At 40.9% G+C, this 27,367-nt stretch overlaps 1 protein-coding gene and 1 long non-coding RNA gene across 2 annotated transcripts in view; one reads left to right on the top strand and one right to left on the bottom strand.

The window, feature by feature from the left end:
• The window catches only part of LOC113018870 (alpha-2-macroglobulin-like), a 38,631-nt gene extending 19,201 nt beyond the window's left edge, over positions 1-19,430 (top strand). Inside the window, exons 16-37 of the mRNA XM_026162269.1 lie at positions 4,567-4,716; positions 7,667-7,801; positions 8,065-8,155; positions 8,311-8,416; positions 11,823-12,048; positions 12,888-13,014; positions 13,177-13,298; positions 13,388-13,439; positions 14,495-14,578; positions 14,940-15,116; positions 15,203-15,278; positions 15,490-15,646; positions 15,738-15,812; positions 16,483-16,645; positions 16,718-16,905; positions 17,082-17,294; positions 18,270-18,391; positions 18,516-18,606; positions 18,706-18,774; positions 18,858-18,963; positions 19,124-19,165; positions 19,349-19,430. Coding sequence (XP_026018054.1) covers positions 4,567-4,716; positions 7,667-7,801; positions 8,065-8,155; positions 8,311-8,416; positions 11,823-12,048; positions 12,888-13,014; positions 13,177-13,298; positions 13,388-13,439; positions 14,495-14,578; positions 14,940-15,116; positions 15,203-15,278; positions 15,490-15,646; positions 15,738-15,812; positions 16,483-16,645; positions 16,718-16,905; positions 17,082-17,294; positions 18,270-18,391; positions 18,516-18,606; positions 18,706-18,774; positions 18,858-18,963; positions 19,124-19,165; positions 19,349-19,353 — 2,577 coding nt within the window. The 3' untranslated portion in view covers positions 19,354-19,430. The remainder of the gene's footprint in view (positions 1-4,566; positions 4,717-7,666; positions 7,802-8,064; positions 8,156-8,310; positions 8,417-11,822; positions 12,049-12,887; positions 13,015-13,176; positions 13,299-13,387; positions 13,440-14,494; positions 14,579-14,939; positions 15,117-15,202; positions 15,279-15,489; positions 15,647-15,737; positions 15,813-16,482; positions 16,646-16,717; positions 16,906-17,081; positions 17,295-18,269; positions 18,392-18,515; positions 18,607-18,705; positions 18,775-18,857; positions 18,964-19,123; positions 19,166-19,348) is intronic.
• Positions 9,306-10,530, bottom strand: LOC113018919 (uncharacterized). Its single transcript, XR_003271882.1, has 2 exons — positions 10,305-10,530; positions 9,306-10,139 (listed from the first exon to the last, which is right to left on the bottom strand). It is a non-coding gene; the product is annotated as an uncharacterized LOC113018919 (long non-coding RNA).
• Positions 19,431-27,367: the final 7,937 nt, after the last annotated feature.

The following is a 27,367-nucleotide window of genomic DNA, read 5'->3' as shown; positions in this document are numbered from 1 at the left end:
GGCAGTGGTGGCCACTGAGCAGGTCCGGAGGGCGGCCGCGATGCCAGCGGTGGCGACGAACTCCTTCTGGAGGCCGTCCCCGAAGGCCATGATGCCAACTTAGCGGCCTGGAAAACGGCTGGCAGAGGCGAGGCGAAACAGGTCGAGCTGGCACCGACGGCGGCGTGGCAACCGCAGGACCAGACGAGGCAGGACCAGACGAGGCAGGACCAGACGAGGCAGGACCAGACGAAGGCGGAGCTGAAGCTGGACCAGACGAAGGCGGAGCTGAAGCTGGACCAGACGTGGATGAAGACACGGAGGTTGGACCAGACGAAGATGATGAGGATGCGGAGGCCGGACCAGGCGAAGATGATGAGGATGCGGAGGCTGGACCAGGCGAAGATGACGGCAGCGGGACGGCTGCGGAACCTGACGGCAGCGGGACGGCTGCAGGAGGTGATGTGGAGATGTGCTGGCTGGGTCCTCCAGGACCACCAGCTAACGAGGCGTGGGGCTGGGTGGGCTCCTCGGACCCTCCAGCAGACGTGGCATGAGGCTGGACGGGCTCCTCGGGCCCTCCAGCAGACGTGGCATGAGGCTGGACGGGCTCCTCGGTCCCTCCAGCAGACGTGGCATGAGGCCGGACAGGCTCCTCGGGCCCTCCAGCAGACGTGGCATGAGGCCGGACGGGCTCCTCGGGCCCTCCAGCAGACGTGGCATGAGGCTGGACGGGCTCCTCGGGCCCTCCAGCAGCCGACACTTGAGGCTGGCTGGGTTCTCCTAAACCCCCAGCAGACGAGGCAGGACGCTGGTTGGGTTCACCTGAACCCCCAGCTAACATGACGTGAGACTGGACGGTTGACTGAAACAGAAGTTGTAGTGGTGGTCGCGATGATGGTCGTGCTGGGTGTAGTGATGGTAGTTGAACATGCAACAGAGCGGGTAACCGACTCTCAGCAACTCCTCTCCGGGGAACAGGGACGGGTACTGGGCCTGGTCGAACCTCAGCCACCGCCACCTGAAGAACAGATACAGGGCCAGGGAAGAGCTGTGTTCTGGCTGCCGTACCCCTGGGGGCCGGTGTGGGTGCAGCAGCTAGCTGGACCGCCGCTGCTCCCACCCGAGGAGCTGAAACGGGTGCAGGAGTCAGCGGGGTCTCAGTTGCCCCCACCCAGGGAACCAGAACAGGCACAGACAACGACCGGGCGCCCACCATCCCCGCCCGTGGAGCAGATACAGGTGCATGGATGAACGGAGCCATAGTCTGCCTGGGAACTGGAACCGGACGCGGAGAGCAGAGCAGATGAGCTGTAACAGTCACTGGGAAAACCAGGTTTATGGTACCAGACATGGTTCTAGAAAACCGAGACTTGCGGCAGGCTGACCTTGGTAAAACCGCTATTCTTAAGTTGTCCAGGTTGACGTTAGCAGTCTTAGAAAAAACGTGTTCAGGGGCAGTCACAGGTGCTGGAGGAATTATACAAGCGGTATCTGAAGAAACTGGGTGTGAAGCAACATAAAACACAGTCTTACAAAACGCAGCCTGGGAAGTTGCACACACAGTGTCCAGGGCTACTGGCTGAAAAGCACGGCGCACAGAGTCATACAAACATGATCGTGGAACCGAAACTTTAACTTGAGCAACCACTTCTGCAGTGTTCGAACCAAGTATTTTTGCCAGCTTGGTAACAGCAGATGACACCTGGTTGGTCTTAACCTGGACAGTCACAGGACGTATAGTCTGGAAGAGTTCACAATGAGCAACACAAACAGTCTTTGAATAAGCAGACTCCAGGCTTGTGAAATTTAACTCGGGGGAGGTTATGGAAACATGAGGTTTATCATAGGAAGCCTCAGAATGAACTGGCTGGTGAGCCGCGTAAACCATGGGTGAAGCAACACCAACAACAGCCTCATGAGGTATAGCCTGCACAGCATAGATGGAATGTGGCTGGGAAATTGAACTGTCCCTGTTTAGTTTAGCAGTAAGAGGAATAGTCTTTTGAGCTGCATCTTTAATGTCCCGAGTGAGATCATGATTGTCCAAGTCAGAAAATTTCATAACAGATTCACACATATAATCTACATCTGGAAACTCACTGTTAACTGATCCAAAAACAGGTGGCTCGGAATCAACATAACCTGCCTGAGAAGCGAAAACAGAAACCCCAGTCTTTTCAGAATGAAACCCAGAAACACCACTCTCAGTTACAGGACAAATAACCTCTTTTGACTCTGAAATAAGGTCATCTGATTCCTGAATATTCTCAAACTTTGAAGAAACAAAAGAGGGAAGATTAGAATGCTCAGAGTCCCGAAAGACAGCCTCAGAGTCAGCCATCTTGGGATCATCATTTTCTGTCTTTGCAGGCCCTGAGTTAACAGTCAAAAAGTTAACCGACTCCGAATTCGCCGGCTCAGAGCTGGAAATTCCCAGTGTGGAAGAAGCCGGGTGACAACTGTTCTGTTCACTCACCACGTCCAGCAGTTCAGAACTGGACTCGGGTTGCGGTGAGGGACGGCGACGACGAGAACGCCGCTTTCTCTTAGAAACCGGAGCGACAGAAAAAACGGAGGGTGTCGGAGCAACAGTGACTGGTCCCTCATCCTCCGACCACATTCCTGCCAGGCATGAGGCAGGTGAGGGGTGGTCGGAACCAGACGTGAGGGAGGAAGGAGTCCGATGCTGCGACTTCAGCTGCTGCAGAGGGGCTTTAGAATGCTCCGCCCGCTGCGGCGGCATGAGAAGGCTTGCTCGCTGTGACTGAGGCGGTGTGGATGAGGAGATGAGGGTGAATTGGGCCAGCTCCCGGGCTTTGACTGCCTCCTTAGCCTGGGTCAGCGAACGGCTGAACTCCGAGGCAATAGACAGCTTGCGCAGTTGAGGATTTCTGTCAAATATGGTTTGTATTGCATTCAGCCCGACTGAGAACGTCTGCAAATCTGAGGCGTGGCTAATGCGAGTCATCAGTCCGAGGATGCGAGCAAGGTCCACCTCTCTCTCGAGGTGAGCTGAGTCCGCTGGGTCCATGTTATGGTTGCGTCCTTCTGTCACGATGAGTTGTGTGGCTGTCGGTGGCTGGATCCACGTGCAGCCACCGACTAACCCTAACAACTGGCAGGGAAAAACACAGGGCTTAAATACATACTGAGGTGATTAGGGAATGTGAAACAGGAGGAGAGCACAGCTGGGACTCATCAGACATGACAAGACAAGGGGAGGCAAAACTCAACACATTGACATAGTACACAGACTTTCAAAGTAAAACAGGAAACTGAACAGACGAGGACTAAACTAGGGGATACAGTGACAGAAATCAAACCCAAGAGAATCAAAACACATCATGAAAACAAAGATAACTAATACAAACAGAAAAACACTGAGTCCACAGACTCAGGACCGTGACACCAATGCTTTACCCCTCGGCTTGCCTACCACTTACGAGAGCTCAGAGGTGTTGTCAGAGATGGAGTGTGGTGATTGAGAAAACATAAGAGCATTGCAACAGGAAACCCTTACAGCAACCCTGTACCCTGGTGAATGGCTCAGGCTGAGAAATGTTAATGGCAGGTAAAGTTGGGGCAGGTTTCTATGGAAGCGGGGAAAGGAGTGGAAGTGTGCGTGGAAGTGGTTTGGCTGGGAGTCAAACTGGGCTGGAGTTCTAATAGTGAGGCAATGATCTTTTCTTGAGTGTCACCAATAGATTTGCATTGTATTTCTAGGAATTGGACTGACTGTTGATAATTACCTAGTATTGAACCCTACTTTGAGATCGCTGCCTGTATTGGATCTTCTGGGTCCATTTTTCATTAGGCTAATTGTACTGTCACAAGGGCCTGGAGGTTAGTACATGGATGAGGACCCAGAAGCCGATTCAAGCATGGGAAACAGCGATAAGGTTTTCACAGGTTTTATTTGCTTAAACACATGAGTAAATAGTGTCACGAAGGAGGGATACTTGGCAGGGAACCGAATGTAGCAAAACTGAAAAGAGGGAGAGCATGGTTAGAGAAAAGGCAAGGGAAGCTTGTCTGGAGAGGTGACTAATACTGAAATAGAGTCTTATTTGGCAGGTTTGAATTGCTGGGTGTGCATCTAGAATGGTGAGCTAGTGAGAGGGTTCCAACCTTTCTTTTCTAGAGAGCCAAGAGAGAAGGTGGCAGGAGGACAGGCGGAAGCGGTAGAAGGATTAATCCTGAGTGGCGGATGTGCAACAGAAAATGCTCCTTTAACAAGGAGAATGATAAGGCCTGTTACCAACGTGAGGTTAGCTCGAAAACAGGTGGAGAAGAGATGGGGGACCCTGGTCTTAAATGCTATCTCACTGATTGCAGTGAGGATGAGGGGAGCAGATCAGGTGAGATGACGAGGACGCCACCCCAGGGTAGATACTGGGCAACACAAGAAAAACAGAGGAAAAAACACTCGAGCTCACCCAGACAATGACACAGTGATTATCAAACCTGAACTCCAAAAACTACATAAAAGCTAGTGAATGGTTTCTGTGTGATATAGGCTTGAACTTTTGTTCTTTTAAAACCATTTAAGTTTAAATGGCGTAATACACGCTTTGTCTGTGTCAGGTGTCATTGGAGTTCACACCTTCCTCAACTGTCCCAGGAGAAAAAACCAACATGGAGGTGACGGCTCTTCCACACTCTTTGTGTGGTTTAAGTGCCATTGACAAGAGTGTCCTCATCAAAGAGCCTGAGAATATTCTGGATGCAGATAAGGTAAGTGTGGTCTCAACCACCTTATACATCCTTCACTCTCAGGCTACGTCCACACTAGCCTGGATACATTTGAAAACGGCGTTTTCATCTGAAAATGCACCACGTCCACACTAGCGTTTTCAGTCGTTTTCACAGTTGCGCGTCCACATTGAAATGGATGAAAACGCTTACATTCCAGTCCTGCGCATGCGCACAAGCGAGTGAGAATTAAAGAATTTGAAGAAAAGCTATCTGGAGCATGTACAAACTGATATTCATCTTTTTTAGGGCTGTCAAAATTGAGAGCAATCAAAACAACCGCTGTATAATGCACTCCGCTATCTTTGTTTATTTGGTCACATGACTGCATCACATGACTAAAATACTTCATCGTTTTAGAAAGTCTGCGTTTTTGTGTGTCCACACTGCGACAGGACAGCTGCGTTTTTAAATGTATGCGTTTTCAAGAGCGTTTTCAAAACGCTGCGTTTTTCCTAGAGGAAAGCGCAGCGTTTCAGTGTGGACGGGGGGCCAAAACAGAGAAAACAATGCGTTTTCAAACGAAAACACATTAGTGTGGAGTAGCCTCAGTCTCTTCTAGTGTCATAAGTAGCAGACATTATATGAAGGCAACATGGATCTTAATTTGTGGGGAAGTTCTATAATTGCCAAGACAGAGATTCTCCTGCATCTGAAGAGCCAATCAAAACTGAATGAGATCAACTATGAGGTTCACAACTGTTTAACCTGTCTCATGGCAGTTCCTTGCTGTGTAACCATAGCATCTATTCAGTTTACTGGTGTGTTGAACCAAGACCTGTGTATAACTTTAAGCATGGTTGGTATAAAATAAACTTTCAGGTGAACAAAAAAGTCTTTAAAATCTTACTTTTGATAAATAACCACGTGGAGGTGTTTGCAACTTGCACAGCCTAGTTGTAAATCTTGCTTCTAGATAGGCTTTTTTGGTCATTTAGAGGTTTTGTTCTCTATCTATTTTTCTCTATTTGTTTTCTTTTTTGTATAATACTGCATAAAACTGTATAAAACAACTATTAATACAGTTCAACACTTATTCTGTTATAAAGCATCCTGAGACAGTGATTAAAACATTTATTTGGCTACCTGTCATAAAAAGGGGAAAAAGATAAATATTTTGGAACACTGTCAAATAACAAACTGAATTCACATTTTTATACCCAGATTTCAGCTGGCAAACTCAACTTAAAATGCTTTTTTCTGTTCAGAAATTCAAGTATATAACGATAATTTTAAATGTATTTTCAGAGATAACAATAGTATTTATATTTTAGCATTAAAAATATTTTGATTAAAGAGCTTGTTCATACTGGTATATTAACCATTACTGTCATGGTCCTGGGACTGTGACCCAGTGTTTATGTGTTTTTGGGTTTTATTAATATTCTTATATTTAGTGTCATTCATGGTTCTGGTTCTCTTAGTTGTTTTCTGCTTAGAACTTAGAATAACTTTTTTTTTATCGTCCACAAGACCACAAAGGTGCAAAAGTACAGAAAACAATATTCAAAGAAGAAAAACAATATAAGTTCAGCAATATTAGTACACTATATGCACGGTGTATGAGTTACAGAAACCTTTTGGGGTTATGTACAAGGGCAATAATATAATATAATAAATAAATAACAGTGGAACGGCTGTGGTCATTAAGGATGGGGTGGTAATTGCACATTTGCTAGAATATTGCACAGGGGCCAAAATATTGCTCAGAAAAAGGAAACACCAAAATATTGCATAGGGAATGGCAACAACAGAGTCAAAAGCAGCGACAGAATGAAGTCTGTTCACACTCTTAATTTGCATTAATGGTTCTGACAGCCCACGGGTAGAAGCTGTTCTTTAGTCTGCTGGTTTTGCATCTGATGGATCTGAACCAGGATGTTGAAGAGGTGGTGGTTAGGATGGAGGTGGTCTTTTAAGATAGCCCTGGCTCTGGAGAGACATCTAGAGCTGGCAATAGAATCCAGGGGGGTGAGTGGTCAGCCGATCACCTTCTCTGCAGTTCTGGTGACCCTCTGGAGTCTCTTATCGGCTATTGTGCAACAAGCGTACCACACAAAGATGGGGTGGACCAGCACACTCTCGATTGTGGCTCGATAGAAGGAAACTAGTAGAAGGACACTTATGTTATATTTATAGTTTCTTGTCTTTAATTTTCTTATTCTGTGTTTTCCCTGTGTTCCACGTCTCTCACTTAGTTACTCTTTTCTTCGTGATCTGTGTTCTCTCTCTGTCCCCCCAGTCAGTTATGTCCCCATGTCTATTTCTCCCCCGGTCACAGCTTTAATCCTGCATGTCTTAGTGTTCGTCTCCATGTTTGTTGTGCTTCCTGTTTTATTTTGACAGTCTCTTGCTTCCCCTGTCCTGTTATGTCTGATTAGTTCCTGATGTGTGTCTGATATGTTCCCCAGCTGCTTCGACTTCCCTGGTCATCCTGCTGTGTGTTATAATTTGAGTTTCCCTTTGTCACTTGTCGGTTTCTCTGTTCGCCACTCACGTTTCTGGTCTTGGTTTTAATGGCTTAGGGCTTCACGTTCCATGTTATTTTTCTTCACATCCAGGTACTTAGTGCTTATTTTTTTCCCTCAGTTTAGGTCTTGTTAGTTTCAACTCTATCTCCATTTGCTTTTTGTTTGTTATTTGTACAGCCAAGAATAAAAGGCTCACGTTTGTTAAAAATTCAATTCTGTCTCCGTAGTCTGCATTTGGGTCCACTCTCTCTCTTCTCCACACAGTCCTGAGAATTACAGAACCATAAAAATTGATTTTGGTAATTACCAATCCTGTTCATTTATGACAGCTGTGGTATAAACCTTACATTGAACAGTGATCTGATCATTTGTAAATACTACATATGTGGTTCATATAAGTATAGATCTTTAATCTGATTTTCTCAATTGTTTGAACTTCTTTGAACCATTTTTTTTCTTAGATATTTAACTTGCTGCCTGTCATGAAAGCATCTTATTTCTCATATCGGCTACGAGAACCAAGAAAATGCTTGAAAGTGAGAACAAGAAGATATAGGTCACCTAAAGGAGATAATGAAGCCTACATTGCTTTTGAGGTAATATATAAATATTTTCCATGAGCATGTGTTATGTGTTTCACTGGATCCACGGATCCAGCTTCTTGATGTTGGCCTCGCACCTTGACTGTTTCAAATGTTCCACATAAGGTGAGTCTTAATAGTTGCATAAATAAATAATATTCTACTGCACTATGTAATATATGACAAACAATAGCATATCAGAGCATATCAGCTGATGATAAATATAATGCTTTTCATGGCTTTAGCTGCAATTAACTCTGTGATGTTTGTGTGTCTAGACAATAGGATTAAAGGTGGCAACAAACCTGCTGCTCGAAATTCCTTCATGTCTGAGTTTCATGGGAAGAGAATACGAGTTCATGCCCTTAGGTGATATTTTTGTTTTGATTTGCTTTGCAAATTCCAAATCATAAAAAAGTTCCCAAAATCAAAGCAGTGTGTTACACCTTCTTATTCATTCTGATTAAGTATTTATTTTTCATTTTTCATTTTTTTTCTTTTTTTTTATGATTCTAAATTACAAGCGGGTTCAAGTTACTCTGGAGGATCTTTAGGTCCATCAGAAGGACCGATGAAAACTGTCCGTGCTTTCTTCCCCGAGACTTGGATTTGGGACCTGGTGGAAGTTGGGTATGTATTAGTTTTTGGAGATCGATCGATCGATCTATCTATCTATCTATCTATCTATCTATCTATCTATCTATCTATCTATCTATCTATCTATCTATCTATCTATCTATCTGTCTATCTATCTGTCTGTCTGTCTGTCTGTCTGTCTGTCTGTCTGTCTGTCTGTCTGTCTGTCTATCTATCTATCTATCTATCTATCTATCTATCTATCTATCTATCTGTCTGTCTGTCTGTCTGTCTGTCTGTCTGTCTGTCTGTCTGTCTGTCTGTCTGTCTGTCTGTCTGTCTGTCTGTCTATCTATCTGTCTATCTGTCTATCTGTCTATCTATCTATCTATCTGTCTATCTGTCTGTCTGTCTATCTATCTATCTATCTATCTATCTATCTATCTATCTATCTATCTGTCTATCTGTCTGTCTGTCTGTCTGTCTGTCTGTCTGTCTGTAGTGAGTCTATTTTACAGTTTTTCTCAGTCGCTTTGGTGCATTTCTCACAACAGAATTGAACTCTCCACCACTACTAAGGCACTTCTCAAAACAATTAGTGCAAACTGCAGAACATGGTGGATAACTTGCAAAAGTGAGTCACTCCATCAAAAAGAAAAGTCAGGTGTCCAAAATAAGTTGTCAATGCATCAACAACAAATCCCTTGAGCAAAACAGACAATACATTCATCAAAAGCAAGTACTGATACCAAACAAAGTGTCAGGGCTGTCACAATTACAAGTCATTAGACCAGCACCTTTGGTCACAAAATCACATGGTCTGAACATGTTCCCATTGTGACGGATGTCTTTGTAGGTGCTTCCCAATGACATGTCAAGTCCGGACCGCATGCATGGCATGTTGAAAACCATAAATTGTAAAGGACAATCAAGACACTCCATATGCACTCTTGATAATATTTAATTGAAACTGTTCACAGCATTGTGCAAACTGGGGAAATACAGTAAATCAAACATTTTACAGCAAACAAACTCACCTAGACAGTAAACCTCACTGCAGTAGTTACGACTCAAAAAAAACAAACTGAAAAACAGACACTGCTGCATATCAATCATTGATATCTAGACGCTCCCGTCTGTCTGCCCACATATTTGCATCAACATCACAGCGTATGTCAGCTCTATCGATGCATCGGGGAAAGTATCTTCTGGAGTGTCGAATCCACCCTCTGCAGGACTCTGCTGTGATGTCATCACAAGCTGCATCCATAGCTGCTAGCAGGGTCATTTGGGTATGTGGATGCCTGTCATATACCTTCCACCTCCAGGAAGAGAAAAACTCCTCAATTGGATTCAGGAATGGACTGTAAGGAGGAAGAAACTCCATAAGCATCCTGTCGTGTGCTGCAAACCACTGCCTGACTACAGCAGAGTGATGGAAGCTTACATTATCCCAAACCACTACATACATTGTCCGATTGTCACCAGGATCATCCCTTCCATTTTGTGGGATCAGGTCCCTATGAAGAGCATCCAGAAAAGCCAACAGGTGTTGTGAATTGTATGCACCAATACGAGGAATATGGGTGTGAACACCATTCTCTGAGATTGCGGCACACATTGTAATATTCCCTCCTCGTTGGCCTGGGACATCAATGGTGGCTCTTTCTCCAATGTGATTCCGTCCACGCCGTCTGCCTTTTGCGAGATTGAATCCCGCTTCGTCAAGATATACAAACATGTGCAGGGGTTCCCTGGCCTCCAACTCCAGGATATGCTTTACAAAGGATGAGAATCAGACAGGTCTGTAATGGTGCATTTGGCAGAACAGATTGTACAGTTGGAATTGTACATAGGATTACAGTAACATGCATAAATGTAGGTTGAGTACATGGCCTAAACTGTTACAGTGAACAGAGGTACATATGCGAACATGTGTTACCTGTACATACTGGTGACGGAGCTCCTTCACTCAATCACTGTTCCGTTCAAATGGCACTCTGTACAATTGCTTCATGGACATTTCATTCCGTCTGAGGACTCTGTCTATGGTGGAAATTGATATTGACTGAATATTTCCGAAGATGGTGTCATCGTTTACGACAGTTCTTTGTATTTCTCTCAGTCTCAAAGCGTTGTTTGCAGCCACCATTGCACAAATTCTTTCCTCTTGCTGCGGACTCATAAGTGGACCTCTTCCACCTCCTCTAGGTTGTCTGGCAGTCCTTTTTGAGATGCAGATGGGAAAACACACACATGTAAGCGCAAACATGCTTACAGTGATTGTCACAGGACTATCATTCAAAACTCCTTTCTTTACAGCATTACTGTATTGTACCACAGCACACTATGCCACACCTGGGCCAAGTCTGCGCTTCAGTTACAGTACGTCTATGTGTAAGGATCTGTAAGGTCATGTCCTAATGCAAGTCTCCTGTATGACTATGAAAGTGCAGAGCAAATTAGTTTGTGCTGCATACTGTAACTAGATTACGGTGTGCTCACCTGTTTTCCCGACGAAATGTCTGGATGATAGAACTTACAGTAGTTCTCCCAACATTTGGCTGCACCCTTCGACCAGCCTCGGCCATTGTGAGGCCATGGTTTATCACATGATCCACAAGTGTTGCCCTGATTTCGTCAGGAACGTGTCTATGTGGTTGGCCTCTTCTCACCCGGTTTTGTCCTCGTCCTCCACCGATCCTCACTCCTCTTCCACGAGGCTGACGTTCCATGTTCTGCTGTTTTGTAGATTCAGTATGCACCTCATGCCAATCCTGTCTGTTGGTTTACATTACAGTATATATGTACTTGTGGAGTGGGGGATGCTGTGCCGCGGTTCACCTGTGACTGGGTAGGAGAGGCTTTTCATTGGTTGCAAGTAGGAGTGACACACACCAATTTTCATTAGTGTGAGATAAGGTTCACCTGAGACATGTAGTTTATGGAGATTTTCATGGGAACTCCTCCAAAATAGGGTTTTCAAAATGGGTGTATGAATCGTTTGACAAGCTGTTCAGCAATTTTGAGTGCACTGACACAAGCAATGCAATGAAGACTATTAGTTGTAAGGACAATGACTATTCAGCCGGTACAAGTATGAATAATTGTGACATTCATGATGAAAGAAAGGAGATAGTGATGAATAGGAAGTCAAACGTGACCATTCTTTAGATATTTGTACTCACTCAACTGCTTCATGTCCAAAGGCAAATGCCTTTGGACACAGTGAACGTGAAACCGCCACAGGGTTGTGCCAAAACGACTACATGTTGTGGTGGTTGAACTAACTGTTGTGCAATGTTTAATTCTGTTGTGAGAAATGCACCAAAGCGACTGAGAAAAACTGTATATATAAAATGTCTATGAACGTGGTGACTGCTACACTGTCATTTGCATTGTTGGCTAATCTATGTAATCACCACCTGACAATGTGCATATTTTGAATCTGCTGATTCAGAAAGTCTGGATCAAAGGATGTGTCCCTCACTGTCCCTGACACCATCACGACCTGGGAGACGGAGGCTTTCTGCTTGTCCTCTCAGGGTTTTGGTTTGGCTCCTCGTCAAGAAGTTGAGGTCTTCCAGCCGTTCTTCCTCGAGCTCACCATGCCCTACTCCATCATCCGCGGGGAGCACTTTGAACTGAAGGCAACTGTCTTCAGCTACCTGACCAGCTGCATCATGGTGATCAATATTTCTATATCAAAAATTACAAATGTCAACAAATGTTAGCATGCTGATAGACTTTGCAGATGGTTTTGAAGTGGCCCCTGATGCAGGACTCATCAGACAGAATAAAACTCAAAATCTCAGCTTTATTTGACTGGGCAGGATAGGAATTCACTAATTTAATAGAATACATCCACAATGAAGGACGATGCAGTGGGGAATAGAAGGGTGATTAAGGGAAGTGGAGACACGTGGAAACACAGCTGACTTGAATCAAAACTAATAACACAAAGGAAGCAAAAGTCAACATCATACCCATGAGACAAGACACTATCAAAATAAAACAGGAAGTAACAGAAGGACTGCAGAAAAATAGACATATCAACTACATTAGATAAGGAACACAGACAGCCATTGAGACAGAACCCAGAGAGACCAAAAAACACTATCACAAGATAGTGACAGACTGGACAAAAAGGGGAACAAACACGACTGAACAAGAGGTGAGAACTAAAAATAACACAGAAACACAAGTCTAATCCGGAACGCAAAACTAACTAATAAAAACTCTGAACATCAGTCCAAGGTCTTTCAAACAAATAAATAATTCCAGAGCATAACTAAAAAAAAAAACTGGGTTGAAGAGCCAGTACCATGACATTAGTGGTGTACACACTTCCCATCAAGTATCAGGAAGGATATTCAGTACAAAATTATACCAAATCAAAACATGTGAAGCGACTCTTCGTGAATGAGGCAATAACTGAAAGTATTCTGTCCTCACAGAGTAACAAGAAAACACTGAATTCCTCTTTTACTTAGAAACTCAACCCACTGTTTTGTTCTTTGTGCAGGTCACAGTCTTTTCTACGCCTTCCTCAGATTATACCCTCACCCCTCTTTCCGGTGAGCAGTACACATCCTGTTTGTGTGCTAAGGAGCGCAAGACTGTGAGCTGGACCATGATTCCAACAGTTTTAGGTAAGGATCAAGTTTTTATCCACACCGGTGTAAATGTCCTTTCAGTCAATGCCCCTTCTCTTTTCAGTATCTACAAAATCAGTGAGATTATCTAATTAACAGTATTTTAATGTGCAAGACTTTACAGGGTTGAGAAAAATGATGTTTGTTGTCCTTTTTTAGGGGCTGTGAATGTGACTGTGTCTGCTGAGGCAGTGCCATCCCATGTTTCATGTGATAATGAGGTTGTGAGAGTACCAGAGAGAGGCCGCATTGATGTGGTCACAAAATCCTTCATAGTAAAGGTTGGTGCCATTAACACAAGATGAAAAACATTCTGCATTTGAAAACTTGTTTTCTCACGAAGGAGAAACTGTAACTTGTTCTTTCTCAGGCTGAGGGGACTGAGATGACAAAGACATCCAACTGGCTGCTTTGTCCAAAAGGTTAGTGTGGTTTATACACCAACCAAATACACGGGGAACACAGCTGACACAAATAAACATGACGCCGCAGGGGATGCAAAACTAAACACACCGAACATGGAAACGTGAGACTGTCAAAATAAAACGGGAAACAAAGGAACGCAAGACTGACATACGAGCTTGGCACAGGAGTGGGAGAAAGTCAGAGGACAGAGAGAGCGAGGAAACAAGAGAGGGCGAGAGAGCACAAGAGACAAAGAGGATGAGAGAAAGGGGAACATGGATAAACAAGATGGAATGAAACACAAGGAGGGCAAACAAAACACACACACAGACACACAAACTCACATAAACACAGACACACAGACAGGGACACACATGACAACAACACAAAGCGAGACTAAATGGACAAACAGACTAAACTTAAGACTACTAATGTACCTAAAACACAGACCACAATACACAATAACAAAAACACTGGGTCAAAATGACCCAGAACCATGACAGCTAAATATCCCTTGTCAAGTTGCACCTTGACCACATGCCTTTGGTAGTCATCAACAAACTAATGGTATAATTCTGGCTCGACATTTAGACACAATCTCTTGTGTACCCAAGTCTTGTTTTTTAAAGTCATTAAAGATGTGTGCCATGTAGTCATTCCAGTTTTGAGTTTTTGTTGAGGGGTGTTTGTGGGTGTCACACCAAATTTTGATAATTCCCCACAGGACATTTAGTTGTTACAGTATATCTCAACTATATATGAGATATTTATAGTTATATCTCATATATACACTATGTTACAAACTTGACACGCTTGGTAAGAGTCAGTCTGGACACATCTGTGTGGAAATATTAGGTCACACTCATAGTACTCTTATTGTTGTTGTTGTTGTTGTTGTTGTTATTGTTTTAATAATATTTTTTGTGGTTATAGGTTTAATTATAGGTGTCTGATTTCTCATATGACCTGTTACAGTTCATGATGCTGTGACCACCTGCTGATTTGAAACTATTTTGGTACTGACATTCTGATTAAGCTCCTCTCTGTATGGTGATTGTTTGTCTGTACACAGGAGACACACTGACAGAGGAAACTGAGATACAGCTGCCTGAGAATATGATTGAAGGATCTGCCCGCACTTTTGTATCAGTCCTGGGTAAACCTGATCATTTTTAATTAAATGAGTTTAGATTAATCCAGAAAGAAATATAAGAAGTTTATTTTTTCAATCAATAGTGAATTAATATAAAAGACAAATACAACTAGACTGGCATTGTTTTTGCCTAGTTTTGAAACACGCTATTAAATGAGACTCCAACAGTTTTGTAGTGTAGAAAATAGTTTAGAAACTACATTCCAATAACAAAGTGCAAAATATTATAATTTAGTATATAGAGTTTTTTACAACCTGCTGTATTTTTCTAAATATTTAGCTTCTTTACTAGTTTTAATCTATTTGCAGTTAAAGTGTTCGAACGTTGTATGTTCTGTCTCAGTGACTGAGTGCCTCTGATCAGGTGACATCCTCGGCCGGGCTCTGAAGAACTTGGATGGACTGCTCCGGATGCCATATGGATGTGGAGAGCAGAACATGGCTCTTCTAGCCCCCAACATCTACATCCTCCAGTACCTGAAAGGCACACAGCAGCTCACCCCAGCCATCATGGAAAAAGCTGCGAACTTCCTGACCAGTGGCGAGTGTGTTTGTTTCATAGTGAGACTAAAATCAAAGGTTTATGAATAGAATATCTATTTAAGAGTCATTTTCCTGTTGTTACAGGTTACCAAAGACAGCTGAACTACAAAAGTGATGAAGGCGCATACACCACATTTGGAAGAGGACCAGGAAACACTTGGTGAAAATAATAATTACCTTAATATTCCATTTGCCTCAGAAACAAAACTGAGCCTGTTGGTGAAATTTACTCCTTAAATCTCCCATCCTATTATCATTTTATTTCTGGACATGGAGAAAATCAACTCACATTATAATGGCATAACTGTGACACATTTTGATATAATTTCGAAACATGAGGAAGTTTTCTTTTGGGTGCTTTTTTATGTCAGGCTGACTGCTTTTGTGATGAGAAGTTTTGCCAAAGCTCAGTCTTTTGTCTACATTGATCCAAAAATCATTAAAAAATCTAAGACATGGCTGGAAAATAAACAACAAACAAATGGCTGTTTTAAAAAGTCAGGCAAACTCTTCAACAACAGAATGAAGGTAAGTCTATACTTTAGCTGGACACTGATACTAATTCTGTGTGGAGAGAAATTCTGGCAGCACACAGAAATAACTTGGTTTCACTCACCAGGGTGGTGTGTCTGATGAAGTGACTCTCAGTGCATACATCACTGCTGCTTTCTTGGAAATGAATATATCCCAACATGTGAGTAAATTTGAGTGATGTAATCAAATTTGTACAATGTAAAAAAAAAAAAATACAACACTGACTTGTATATGTTTATTTCATTTTCTTCTTTTGACATCCATTTTCCCCTCATTTTAAAAATACATTTTTATGATAGATTTCTAAGTCACTTAAGTCGATACTTTCTGTCTGTAGGTGAAAAGGAAATATGTTAAAGCATTATTTCTATTTCCAGTCATGAAAATGAAGTTAAACAAATAATTACATAAAGGAAATGATCAACTTTGGTGATATAAGATAAGATAAGATAAGATAAGATAAGATAAGATAAGATAAGATAAGATAAGAAGAACTTTATTTATCCTGAGGGAAATTCTTTTGTCATACACATGCTCAATGCTGCAAGAGAGACAAAGGAACAGAGGAATAAGATATACAATATATACAATAAGAATAGTAGTATACAGTAATATACAGTAGGATAGTGCAAAATATAATATCAAATAAATCTAACAAAGTAACAATATACCTATATCCTGAAAAATAAATAGCTTAGCTATCAGTGCAGGTGATTCTAAAAAGTGACATAGTATTGTGCAATTGAATAAAAGAGAGTAGCAGCGTATGTCCTGTCCTGGGCAGGGTCAATAGTTTGTCTTCATAGGGCTCTTCTTTTGATGTTTTAAAGGATCCTGTGGTGAATAATAGCTTGGCTTGTCTCAGGGAGTCCATCAATGACCTCAGCAACACCTACACTACAGCTCTGCTGGCCTATGTCTTCACCCTGGCAGGAGACACGGAGACCCGCGCTCACCTTTTGCAGCACTTAGACACAGTTGCAGTGAGGGAAGGTGAGTCACCATCTAACAGGAAATCATTCAGGTGTTATTACCATAAGTGTAACTTTTATTGTATGTTTGTAGGAGGTTTCCTGTACTGGTCTCAGACAGCAGCAGAAACATCAGCCTCCCTGTCAGTGGAAATCAGTTCTTATGTGCTGTTGGCCAAACTCAGTGCCTCCACAACTGCTGACGACCTGGGTTATGCCTCTGGCATTATTAGGTGGCTGACTGGCCAGCAGAACTACTATGGAGGCTTCTCCTCCACTCAGGTGCTACACCACCCAAACAGCTTAAATCTCACCTTTGAGTTCATATACACTGGGATAAATAAAAACGTATCTGAGAGAAGCTGAATACTGAAGTTTTACTTGCTGTTGCTGTCCTGTAAAATACAAAATATAAATATATATGTAAGTATGTGTAGTAGCTGTGATTTTGTTTGTAGGACACAGTGGTGGCTCTTCAGGCTCTGGCTCTGTACTCCACTCTGGTGTTCAGTCCTGAGGGTTCAAGCACAGTGACAGTTCAGTCTGACAGCAGTCAGCTGACATTTGATGTAAATCCGGGCAACAAACTGCTCTACCAGGAGGAGACGATGCAGGGCGTGTCAGGAAAATACAGCCTGGAGGTGAAGGGCACTGCATGTGTGTCAGTGCAGGTCAGTGACAGCATCCTGCTTGTTCCTTTTTCCAAATAGAGAAGTATGATGAAAAAATGTGTTTGCACTCAGAAAAGCACATTTGCTTATCGATCTATGTATTTGCTCAAATTATCCAAATTCAGGATGCAGTGGCTTCCCACTAAGGAAATGATTTCAAACATTCCTTTTCCTCCTATGTATTTTTTTTTCTTGTTGTTGTTGTCGTTGTTCTTCATCATGGATTTCACTAAGGCCAGATGACATGTATAATATGTATAATATCTCCAGGAAGGTCTAGCTACACTGTGTGTATCCTCGCAGTTGGATTTGCCTGGAAAATCTCCAGAGGGTAGTGTCATAAATTTGCCTATTTGCACTACTCTGCCTGGTTTACACTCAATGTCACTTACCCATTATATTGTATATTGTATAGCTTTCTTGTATGTAAAATTGTATTTATTTAAATTTTTACTTTTTAATTATTTTACTTGCATTTTTAATCACTTTTATATTTAAATATATTTAAATGTTCATTTGCTATTTATCCAGGGATTGAGAGTAACGCAATTTCTATTCTCTGTATGTCCTGTACATGTGGCAGAATCGACAAATAAAGTTGACTTTGACTTTGACTTTGATAAAGGCATCCTGCAAACATGCCTGCACCATCTTAGCTGGCATATTTTAAGTAAATAACCAGCAGTTCTATTTCCAGATCCCTTCTCACGTCCAAGCCTTTATCTCAATTTTAAATATTTTGATGAAAGAAGCTCCAAATCAACATGACATTTCTGCCCACAATTAGTGTACATAATATTCTGGCGACAACCACCAAAATAATTTAATAACTGTAATCAGTCCCCTAAAATGTGACGCCACTATATTTTGAACATAAATGAAAAACATACACATAAAAACATAAACAGATTTCTATTCTTTTTATTATTACTATTATTATAAACTGCAAACCTCTTTTGGTTGACTATTTCGCAGATTTCTGTTCACTACAACATCCCGAGTCCCACTGATGTCACTACTCTCAGCGTGGAGGTCAAATCAGAGGTTGATGCAACAAGTGAATCCAGACGCAAGCTCACTCTGACAATGAAATCCCTGTAAGTATTTAACAGATTAGATATGTGCTAGGGGAATTTTATTTACCACTGTGGGATAAGTGTTGGAAATGTGGCATCTATGGATACACATCAGTGCAATCACTTTTTAACTGTTCAAACACAGGTACAGTGGAAAGGAGAATACTACCAACATGGTGATCCTGGATATCAAAATGCTCTCTGGATTTGTCCCAAATGCAGTGTCTTTAAAGATGGTGGGTTGTTGCAGTTGTTAGCTGAATAGAAATGTTGCTACCATGTGTCAGTTTATGATGAGATAAAATAATAATAAGGAGACTGTTGTCTCCTCACAGCTCGAAGGTGCCCCATTGGTGGATCGTGTTGAACAAACAGAAGATCATGTTCTGGTGTATTTACAGGAGGTGAGAGATAATCACAGTGGGGATACCAGATGATGATGTTTGTATTGTTACAGAGTGTGTCTCCTGTTTTTAAATCTGTTCAGTTACCAAAGGACATGCCCATGAACTACAGCTTGACAGTCATAGAAGAACTTCGAGTGGAGAACCTGAAACCAGCCATGATCAAAATCTATGACTACTACCAGCCAAGTACAACTCTAACTCACTTCACTGCAACAGCACACTGACACACGTTGCTCTGTAGTGTAGCTGTACAACAAACAGCAGTTAACAGAATTTGAAGGATCAAATTTAAACGTGTTGTAAAAACACAGCAAGTCACATTTTTCCACTTTGTTTTCTCTCTCAGGTGACCAGGCTGAGACTGAATACATTTACCCATCAGCTGCAGGTAACAAACTGTTATAGCGAGAACACCGCATTTCACACAAAATTGAATTGAAGTTATTTTTAAAATATTTGTTCAATCTCAACACAATACAGTATTTGACAATACAGTTAATTCAGTACTTTTTTAGGCCTGACTGATTATTTTAACACAATTGCATCCTCATGTTTTATTCTTTTGTTGCAGCTTAAAGATGTGCAGTCAGTCCTGAGGTTGTCACTCAAGTTATTCAACTTGCATTTTAATAAAGATGCTTTTTAAACACAAATATGCCTCCATATGTTTTGTTTTAATCTACAAATAGTTCTTCTGTATAAAAATATTATCCATCTCAACCTGACTCTACCATCCTATTTTGTCACACTAACCCTCCACATGTCTTCATACACTACATCCATGAATCTTCTCTGGTCTTTCTTTTTTCTGTCTGTCTAACATCTCCATGTTCAACATCCTTTGTCCAGTGAATCCACTATCCCTCCTCTTCCACCAACCTGCCTCTCATTCACACACAGATATATTCTGTCTCGCTTCTATTCACTTTCATTCCTCTTCTCTCCAGTGTAAACTTCCACCTGCTCCATACTCTCACTACAGATCATAACATCTTGAACGCATCTGTATGTTGATGGGCAAAGGACATACTTGTGGCTTTTGATAATGGTAGCATTGATAGAGTTGCAGAGAAGAGTATCTCACTGAAGAAATTACTTTGTAAGGTGAGAATCTCTATCTTGTGAAATTATTCCAAGTAATGCATCTTTTAAACAGAAAATGTGATTATGTGACAAATGACTCTATTTATCTTTTTTATGTACTATTTAGCTTTACTACTGCTTTAAGGAATTTTCACCAATATGTGCATATGTTTTAACTTTTTTTGCGTTCCAGTCCAGCCCTGGTTCTGTGTACACAGATAAATAGAAATCCAAAGTTTTCTGGGCTGTAGCTCATTTTAAGGATTTTAAAGGTGCTAATCTGCTGCATGAGGTGTCCTGTGTGAAATGTCAAATGCAATGAAGGATTAGCTATACAATGTGTCAAAAAGAGATGTATGGCCCCAGTCAAATGATTTATGACATGTCATAAATGTTTAATAGAATCAGTCTGAATGCTTTATTTTGGAAATTATGTCATTTGAGTAATTTATGTATGTAATAATTCATAACTGAGTAATAATTCATAATTATATGATGAAATATGAGGATAAATATGTTCAAAATATGTATAAAAATTGAATATGTAACAATAATTCATAATAGTGTGTTTTTGCATGCAAAAAAGTTGCATGAAAGTGTGAAACGAAAAATAGGTTATTCTGAATTGGCTGTACGTCCCATTGGAAGTCTGTAATTAAGTTTATTTGTATTCATTTAATCTGAAAAAAGAAAATCACAGTCAGAGTGAGGCCACAGAGAGAGAGAGAGAGAGAGAGACGTGGATGTTCACAGCCCTGCAGCTCTGTACCTGAGAAGATCCAAGATTCAGGGTTTGAGATGCTACCTGGGACGCCATCTGGAGCTCCTCCTGAACCTTAAAGAGAGGTGGTTCTACCCTTTTTTACCAATTAGGAAACTTATGATCTATGAAGTATTTAGCTGCTGGTGCTAGGATCCCCCTCAAGCGAGAGCTCAGAGCAAGACCGTAAGATTTCACCTGCCTGACTTTCATCTACTGGAATCTCTAGTCTATTCCATGGCCGCATCTGGAGCTCCTCCCTTAATAGAGTAATTACAGGGAGAGGTGGCCCTCTCTTTGGCCAATGAGAATCAAAACAAAATTTACAGCCAAATTTTTTGAAATCAACCAAGGCAGCTTTGCAGACTCACCAGAAAAACACGTCCCGACCAGTTGCTTTACCGACCATCATCACTTTATATCAGCAGTGTTGCTGGTCCCCTTGCGTTCACACCGCATTCAGCTGTTTGTTACATTTAAAACATCGCTTTTTGAGAAAATTTTTTATGAACTACATAGAGCCATTATTGCCGCACTGACTCTACATCTGGATCTGATCCAGCACGCCCAAGCAAAGCAGCGAGCACAAACCATTATGAATTACAAGAAGGTGGCCATCTGATGACATGCCTCAGATAATCATGCATCTGGGGGTGAATAGCACAAAGTTTTGGAAGAGGCATACAGGCACTGTGAAAAAAGAAAAGGTGCGATTTTCATTTTCAGAAAAACAGATTTTTAAAAAAGCACAACATCCTAATACATTTTATTTTTCTTACACTGTGTAATTTTGTAACAGGAACTTTGCATGCATACATGATTACACATATATACAATGTATCTTTTATAACTGAAATATTTTATATTGTATTTGTGTACTTTGGTTATTGCATAGAAATGAGTCACATATAGTGATAAGCACAAATGGCTGAAAGAAAGATGTTGTGGTTTTAAACTTTAAGGTTCTAAGTCACAAATGTTTAAATAAGAAAATATCACAAGTAGACTATCAGCCCTGACCCGAGTCTGCACGTAAAAGAAGACAACTCCCAGTCAGCAGTGATAATTTTTCTTTTATAGGTGGACTTATTCTTTGTTGTGGTACTTTACTGTTCCAATAAAACAAGAAGAACTCATTTGAATATTTTTCCATCCTGTGATCTTTGGTATATCTTCTTAAAATAGATTTCAACTCCCCTAACATAACTGTTGTAACCTGACATGTGTATAACACTCCTATGCTTTACTTAAAAACATAGGATGGACAATAAAACCATTGTTTTGGATAAATAAACGCAACAATACACACATACACACAAGCGCACAGCCCCAACAAAAATAGATATCTAAGTAACTTTTTTTGACTAAAAAGAAATCTTCTTTGCTTAAAGTGACAACAAAACACTAATATAATTTTTGTTCCATATATTTAATTTATAATACATCTTTTGAACATATTATTCATCATCATATTTTAATCATGTGAGTATAAATTATCACTCGTTATCACAATTATCACTAATGAATTATTAATACTTTATGACATATCATAAAGACTATGACTGTTATACATTTTTCTTACTGCCTTTATTACTTCCCCTGTCATAAAGAGGGGCCATAAATCGTTTTTTGACATATGGTATATCTAAATCCTCCTATTGTAAATCCATAGCCTAATGATGGATGAAAAATGTAACAACTGGTTTTACTGCTTTTACGTCTGCTTTGGTTAATATGGGTGAAATGTCACAGAGAGAGGATAACAGGGTGTGGCTCACATCAATTGATAGGGAGGAGAAAGGAGGAATAAGTATAAAATCTGTGTGCAGAAGAAATAAGTTGATGGGAGTTCACAGTTGGAAACTACAGCAAGAAACACCACACAGATTAACCCCTGCTGAACACTGTGGACATATTGGTTTTAAGGATTATATTTATTATGGTGCTGTAGCCTATCAGCTTCACAGTTTGTTGTACTGTACATTTAGAGATACTCTCAGGGGCACCAGTTGAGCTCACTGATAAAAAAAAAAAAGTCTCTGATTTCTTGTCAGAAAATATCAGATGCTAAAAAACAGATTTTTTTTTTTAATTTCCATAATCTATAAACCTTTGGACGGTATTATGTTTAAACATGCCTCAAAACAGCACCCCTTCCCTTCCCCCAAAAGGAAAAACAAATCTTTTTCCCGTAAAGACAGATTATCAAGACCAAACACGACTAAAGCAAATAGAAACACAGTGTGACACTGATAGGAGCTGAGTGTAAGAGCTTCTTTAAAACCCATTATCAGCAGTTTTAAATGTCACATAAAGAAGAGGACAAAAGTTGACAGTTCAGACTCTTTTTTTCCTCAGAGATATTTTTTATTAAATTTAACCAGAGAACATATGCACACACACTTGTAAGACACCCAGAAGAAACGACAAGATTGCAAGTACTGTGGAAAAAAGAAAAGAATAAACATTTTACAACATGTTCTTGGATTCTGAGAGAGAGCAGCATTCACTTAGTTATTGTTCAGGGAGGTAGTCGAGGTAAAGTGTGCAAACCTATGCCCAGCAAGCTTTCCAGAAATTAGTCTATTCTCAAACCAGAATTTAAAAAAACCTGTTGCCTGGTAATTTGGGATACATTCAAAGTCTTTCTGTGGGGGCAAAAAACTCTTTTTAGATAAATACAAAAAATAAAAACATAATCCAATTAATAAATTAATAGTATGTAATCCAAGGATTAAAAAAATTGAATTATATAATAAACAGGTGGAATTCCAGCCTAAATTAGACCTCCTTTTGACATAGTTGAACATCAGCTTTTGAAGAATCAGAGTGTTTTATATGCATAGTGAAAGACCAGGTAGGATGCTAGCCAACCTAGCATCCTACCAAACAAAATATTACAATTAGAATAAACAATGGCAGTGTTTTATCGATTTAAGCAAATATTCATAGCTGCAGTTAAGCATTCTTCCTGCACTGACCAAAGGTATGAAGGGTATAAGATATTAACAAGGCTGCCCCCTTGAGTAACCATAGTGTAGCTGCCGTCATAGGCAACTCTCGCATTTAAGTTCATTTTATTAGATATGTAAGGTTGAAACAATTAGTAGTTGAAATATTAAGAAATAAATCAATAGTAATTCATGTTTTGTTCATTGGATTTATATGTTTAAATGTGTTATTTTTACTAATTGTGCAATTAGATAGGAACCTTTTCTATAGTTCCGTCTGTTGTTGCTAAGAGGGTATTTTTGGCTGGCACACTCAGCAAGCTAATTGAGACGAGCCACGAGGTTTGCACGTCCACAGTAAGATAGTAAATAGTAAGATAAATAAAAGAGTGCCTTTTTTGGACCTCCCCACGATGTAAGGATTAAAGTTTTATTCCCTTTGAGTGAGGCCAATGAGGTAAATGTTTTCTTTTGTTTATTTTCGTTGTATGTAAATATGCTAGTGTTGCGTGATATTCTAGTGCAATTACCGCAGTGTGAGGTGTAATGTGTATTTTATTGATTGTTTTGTTGGAATGTTTCGCCATATATAATGCTTAGGGGCTTTATTAAGAATATTCATTTAAGTTTGTATTTCTTTTTAGTTCTGACGGCATTGTATCGGCTGTGGTTGGACATCATTACAAGTTAAGGCATGTCGAAGAATCCTCCTGTCCGAAATAAATGTCAGTTAAAACACAAGGAACAAGTTGAGCTTTATTACGACTCGAGGGGAGTAACAGTCAGAACTCAGCCTGCTTCGTGCTGGAGGAGAGAGAAGGAGAAAGAGGTCTGCCGCAGCGGAGCCGAGCGGGAGCGGAGCTGAGCCGAGTGGGAGCGGAGCGGAGCCGACAGCGCGCCGGGTCACGTGATTAAGCTCGCGTCTCTCTCACGCATCAAAGACGCTCAAACACACACACAGACATCTCATAAAGCAACCAGAGTCCAGCGGTGCAGCTTGGTTAAGCTACAAAGAAGTAACACGTTTATACAAGTTAAATGTGGAGAGTAGATTTCTTTAGCTCATCTTAAAGGGACTCTGTCAAGCAATGAAAGTGGAAGTGTGGTGGTTTGGAGTAAAAGTTTAAGCTCATGTTATTGTTGTTTATGCTAAGTAACTGTAATTAAGGTACGTTTAAGTTGATTATAAGGGTTTGCTTATTTTAAGACTGCATTAGATATTTAAAGGTCACATTATAGTATTTTGTTTGACATTGAAGGTTATTTTCTGTTTTACTACAAGTGAAGAGCAATTTACTATTTTGGTTTAAGAGTTTGTGACATATGTTTAAGTTGACTCTTTAAAGTAAAGCAATTTAAGGTCCTAGGTGCTTCATAAGGTGACTATTCACGTATTTAAGTTGACCTAGGTGACTTGAGTGTAGTACAATACCTTTGACTGTCTGTGACATGGAGCAAGAAGGCTGTGACACTGAAGCTGTGGAGCAGCAAGAAGCTTTTGAAGAGCAAGAAAGTTTGCCAGAACCATGCACAAGTAAAGCTACTAAAGAAGGAAGTTTGAGGAAAAGTCAAAGAGTTAAGAAGTTCACTGAAAGGGGCCAAGCACTACATGATGAAAAGGTGAACAAGCTTCAAGCTCGCTTCAAAGTCAGTTATGAAATGTGGAAAGTTGTTGCAAAACAAGGCAAAAAGGCACTTGAAGAACCTGTTAGTGCAAAACTTAAAGAGCTTATCGGCCGAGTTGAACATACCTCGGCAGAAGTGAAACAAGTTTATGATGAACTGCGCAATCATGAAACTCCTGATGCAGACACTCGCCGCAGAGTGGACACCTGTGATGCGGTTTCTCAAAAGATGATAAAGCTAGCTCAAGAAAAATTAGCAGCAGAAGAAGACGAAGAACTTTCTGAGAGATTGGTTCACTGGAGTGATATAGGATCAGCATTCAATTCTGCCGCCTCTCAAAGATCCAAAGGTTCGAATAGCAGGCAATCAAGAAGCTCAAGTAAGTTGTCTGTAAAGAGGCAAGAAGCAGCTGCAGAGCTTGCGGCTACTGAAGCAACTCTGAAGATTATGGAGGAATTGGAAAGTGAAAGAAAGGCACTTGAAATCCTTGAAGCAGAGAATGCTGAGAAACAGAAGGCCTTAGAGCAAAAGCGAAGAGAGCTTGAAAGGCTAGAAACAGTAAAGAGAATGAATGCTGCTAAAGCACGTTTGAAAGTGTACAATGACGAAGGAAGCTCAGATGAAGAAATATCAGACCTTCTGCACGAAAGGAGCAAATGGAGAAATGTCACAGCTAAACCGATGAATCAGTTTGCACATTCGCAACTTAATGCAAATGCAGAGCCGTTTGATATGCCACAAGCCAACTTAAGGTCACAACCAAGAGAAAGCAAACAGGAAGATAGTACCACAACATTGGCCCAAGCTCTAGCTGAGTCCATTCACATAAGTCGCCTACCAGTACCAGAACCTACAGTCTTCAACGGAGATCCTCTCAAGTACAAGGATTGGAAAATGTCGTTTCAAATGCTGATAGACAGAAAGAACATCCCAGTGAATGAAAAGATTTACTATCTTCACAAGTATGTTGGAGGACCGGCGAGAAAGGCTGTTGAGAGTTATTTTCTGTTGGGAACAGAGCGTGCTTATTACTCAGCATGGAACATTTTGGAGGAAAGATATGGAAGTTCATTTGTAATCACCAAAGCTTTCAGAGATAAGTTGACATCATGGCCAAGGATTGGGAACAAGGATAGCGTTGAACTTCGAGAATTTTCAGATTTTCTCAGAGGATGTGAAGCGGCCATGCTTCAGGTTAAAGGTCTTGAAGTTTTGAATGACTGCAATGAAAATCAGAGAATGCTAAGCAAGCTACCTGATTGGTTGTCAGCAAGATGGAATCGAAAGGTCATTGAAATTGAAGAACAAGATGGTTCTTTTCCAACATTTAGCCACTTTGTTGACTTCATTGCGAGAGAAGCCAAGATTGCGTGCAATCCAGTAACATCGCTTCATGCACTCAAAGCAGGGGACTCAGAGAAAATGAAATCTTTCAAGACAAGAAGTGTTGGAGCAAAGGTGCTAGTGAGTGCTGCAGAAGAGACGTCCAACACAAAAAAATGTGTGTTTTGTGAAAACTCAAATCATAGCATTCACACATGTAGGAAGTTTATGGACAAGGTCTTGAGTGAAAGAGTCAAATTTGTGCAAACTAAGGGACTGTGCTTTGGATGTCTAGGCTTTGGACACCAATCAAAGAAATGTGAAAGGAGAAAGATGTGTGACACATGTAAAGGGAAACACCCGACATGTTTGCATGAGGAACGAGACAAAACCTCAAAGAAAAGGAAAGAAAAGGAAAGTGACAAGGAACCACAAATGAAAGAGATGGAAGGCAATAAAGAGAGTAGAGAAACCAAACCCAAGGAAGCACCAAGTGAAGCAATATCAAACCGTGTGATTCAAAGTGACAGAAGTAATCTCACATCTACAATCATTCCAGTTTGGTTATCCACAACAAGCAATCCTGAACATGAGATTCTTCTCTATGCTCTTCTTGATAGCCAAAGTGACACGACATTCGTCTTGAAGGAAAAGGCAGATGCTCTGGATGCAGAGAAGGAATGTGTGCAGTTAAAGCTCTCGACAATGTCTTCTAAAGACACTTTAGTACCAAGTCAAAGGCTGTCTGGGTTACAGGTCAGAGGTTTCTCTTCTTCAAGGAGAATTCCTCTTCCTGTGACATACACAAGAGAGTTTATTCCTGCGAATTTGAGTCATATTCCCACAC

The sequence above is a fragment of the Astatotilapia calliptera genome, chromosome 3, assembly GCF_900246225.1.
Source record: "Astatotilapia calliptera chromosome 3, fAstCal1.2, whole genome shotgun sequence".
NCBI classification, from domain to species: domain Eukaryota; kingdom Metazoa; phylum Chordata; class Actinopteri; order Cichliformes; family Cichlidae; genus Astatotilapia; species Astatotilapia calliptera.
The sequence above is the reverse complement of the archived record's forward strand: the minus strand, read 5'-3'. Positions and strand labels throughout refer to the sequence as shown.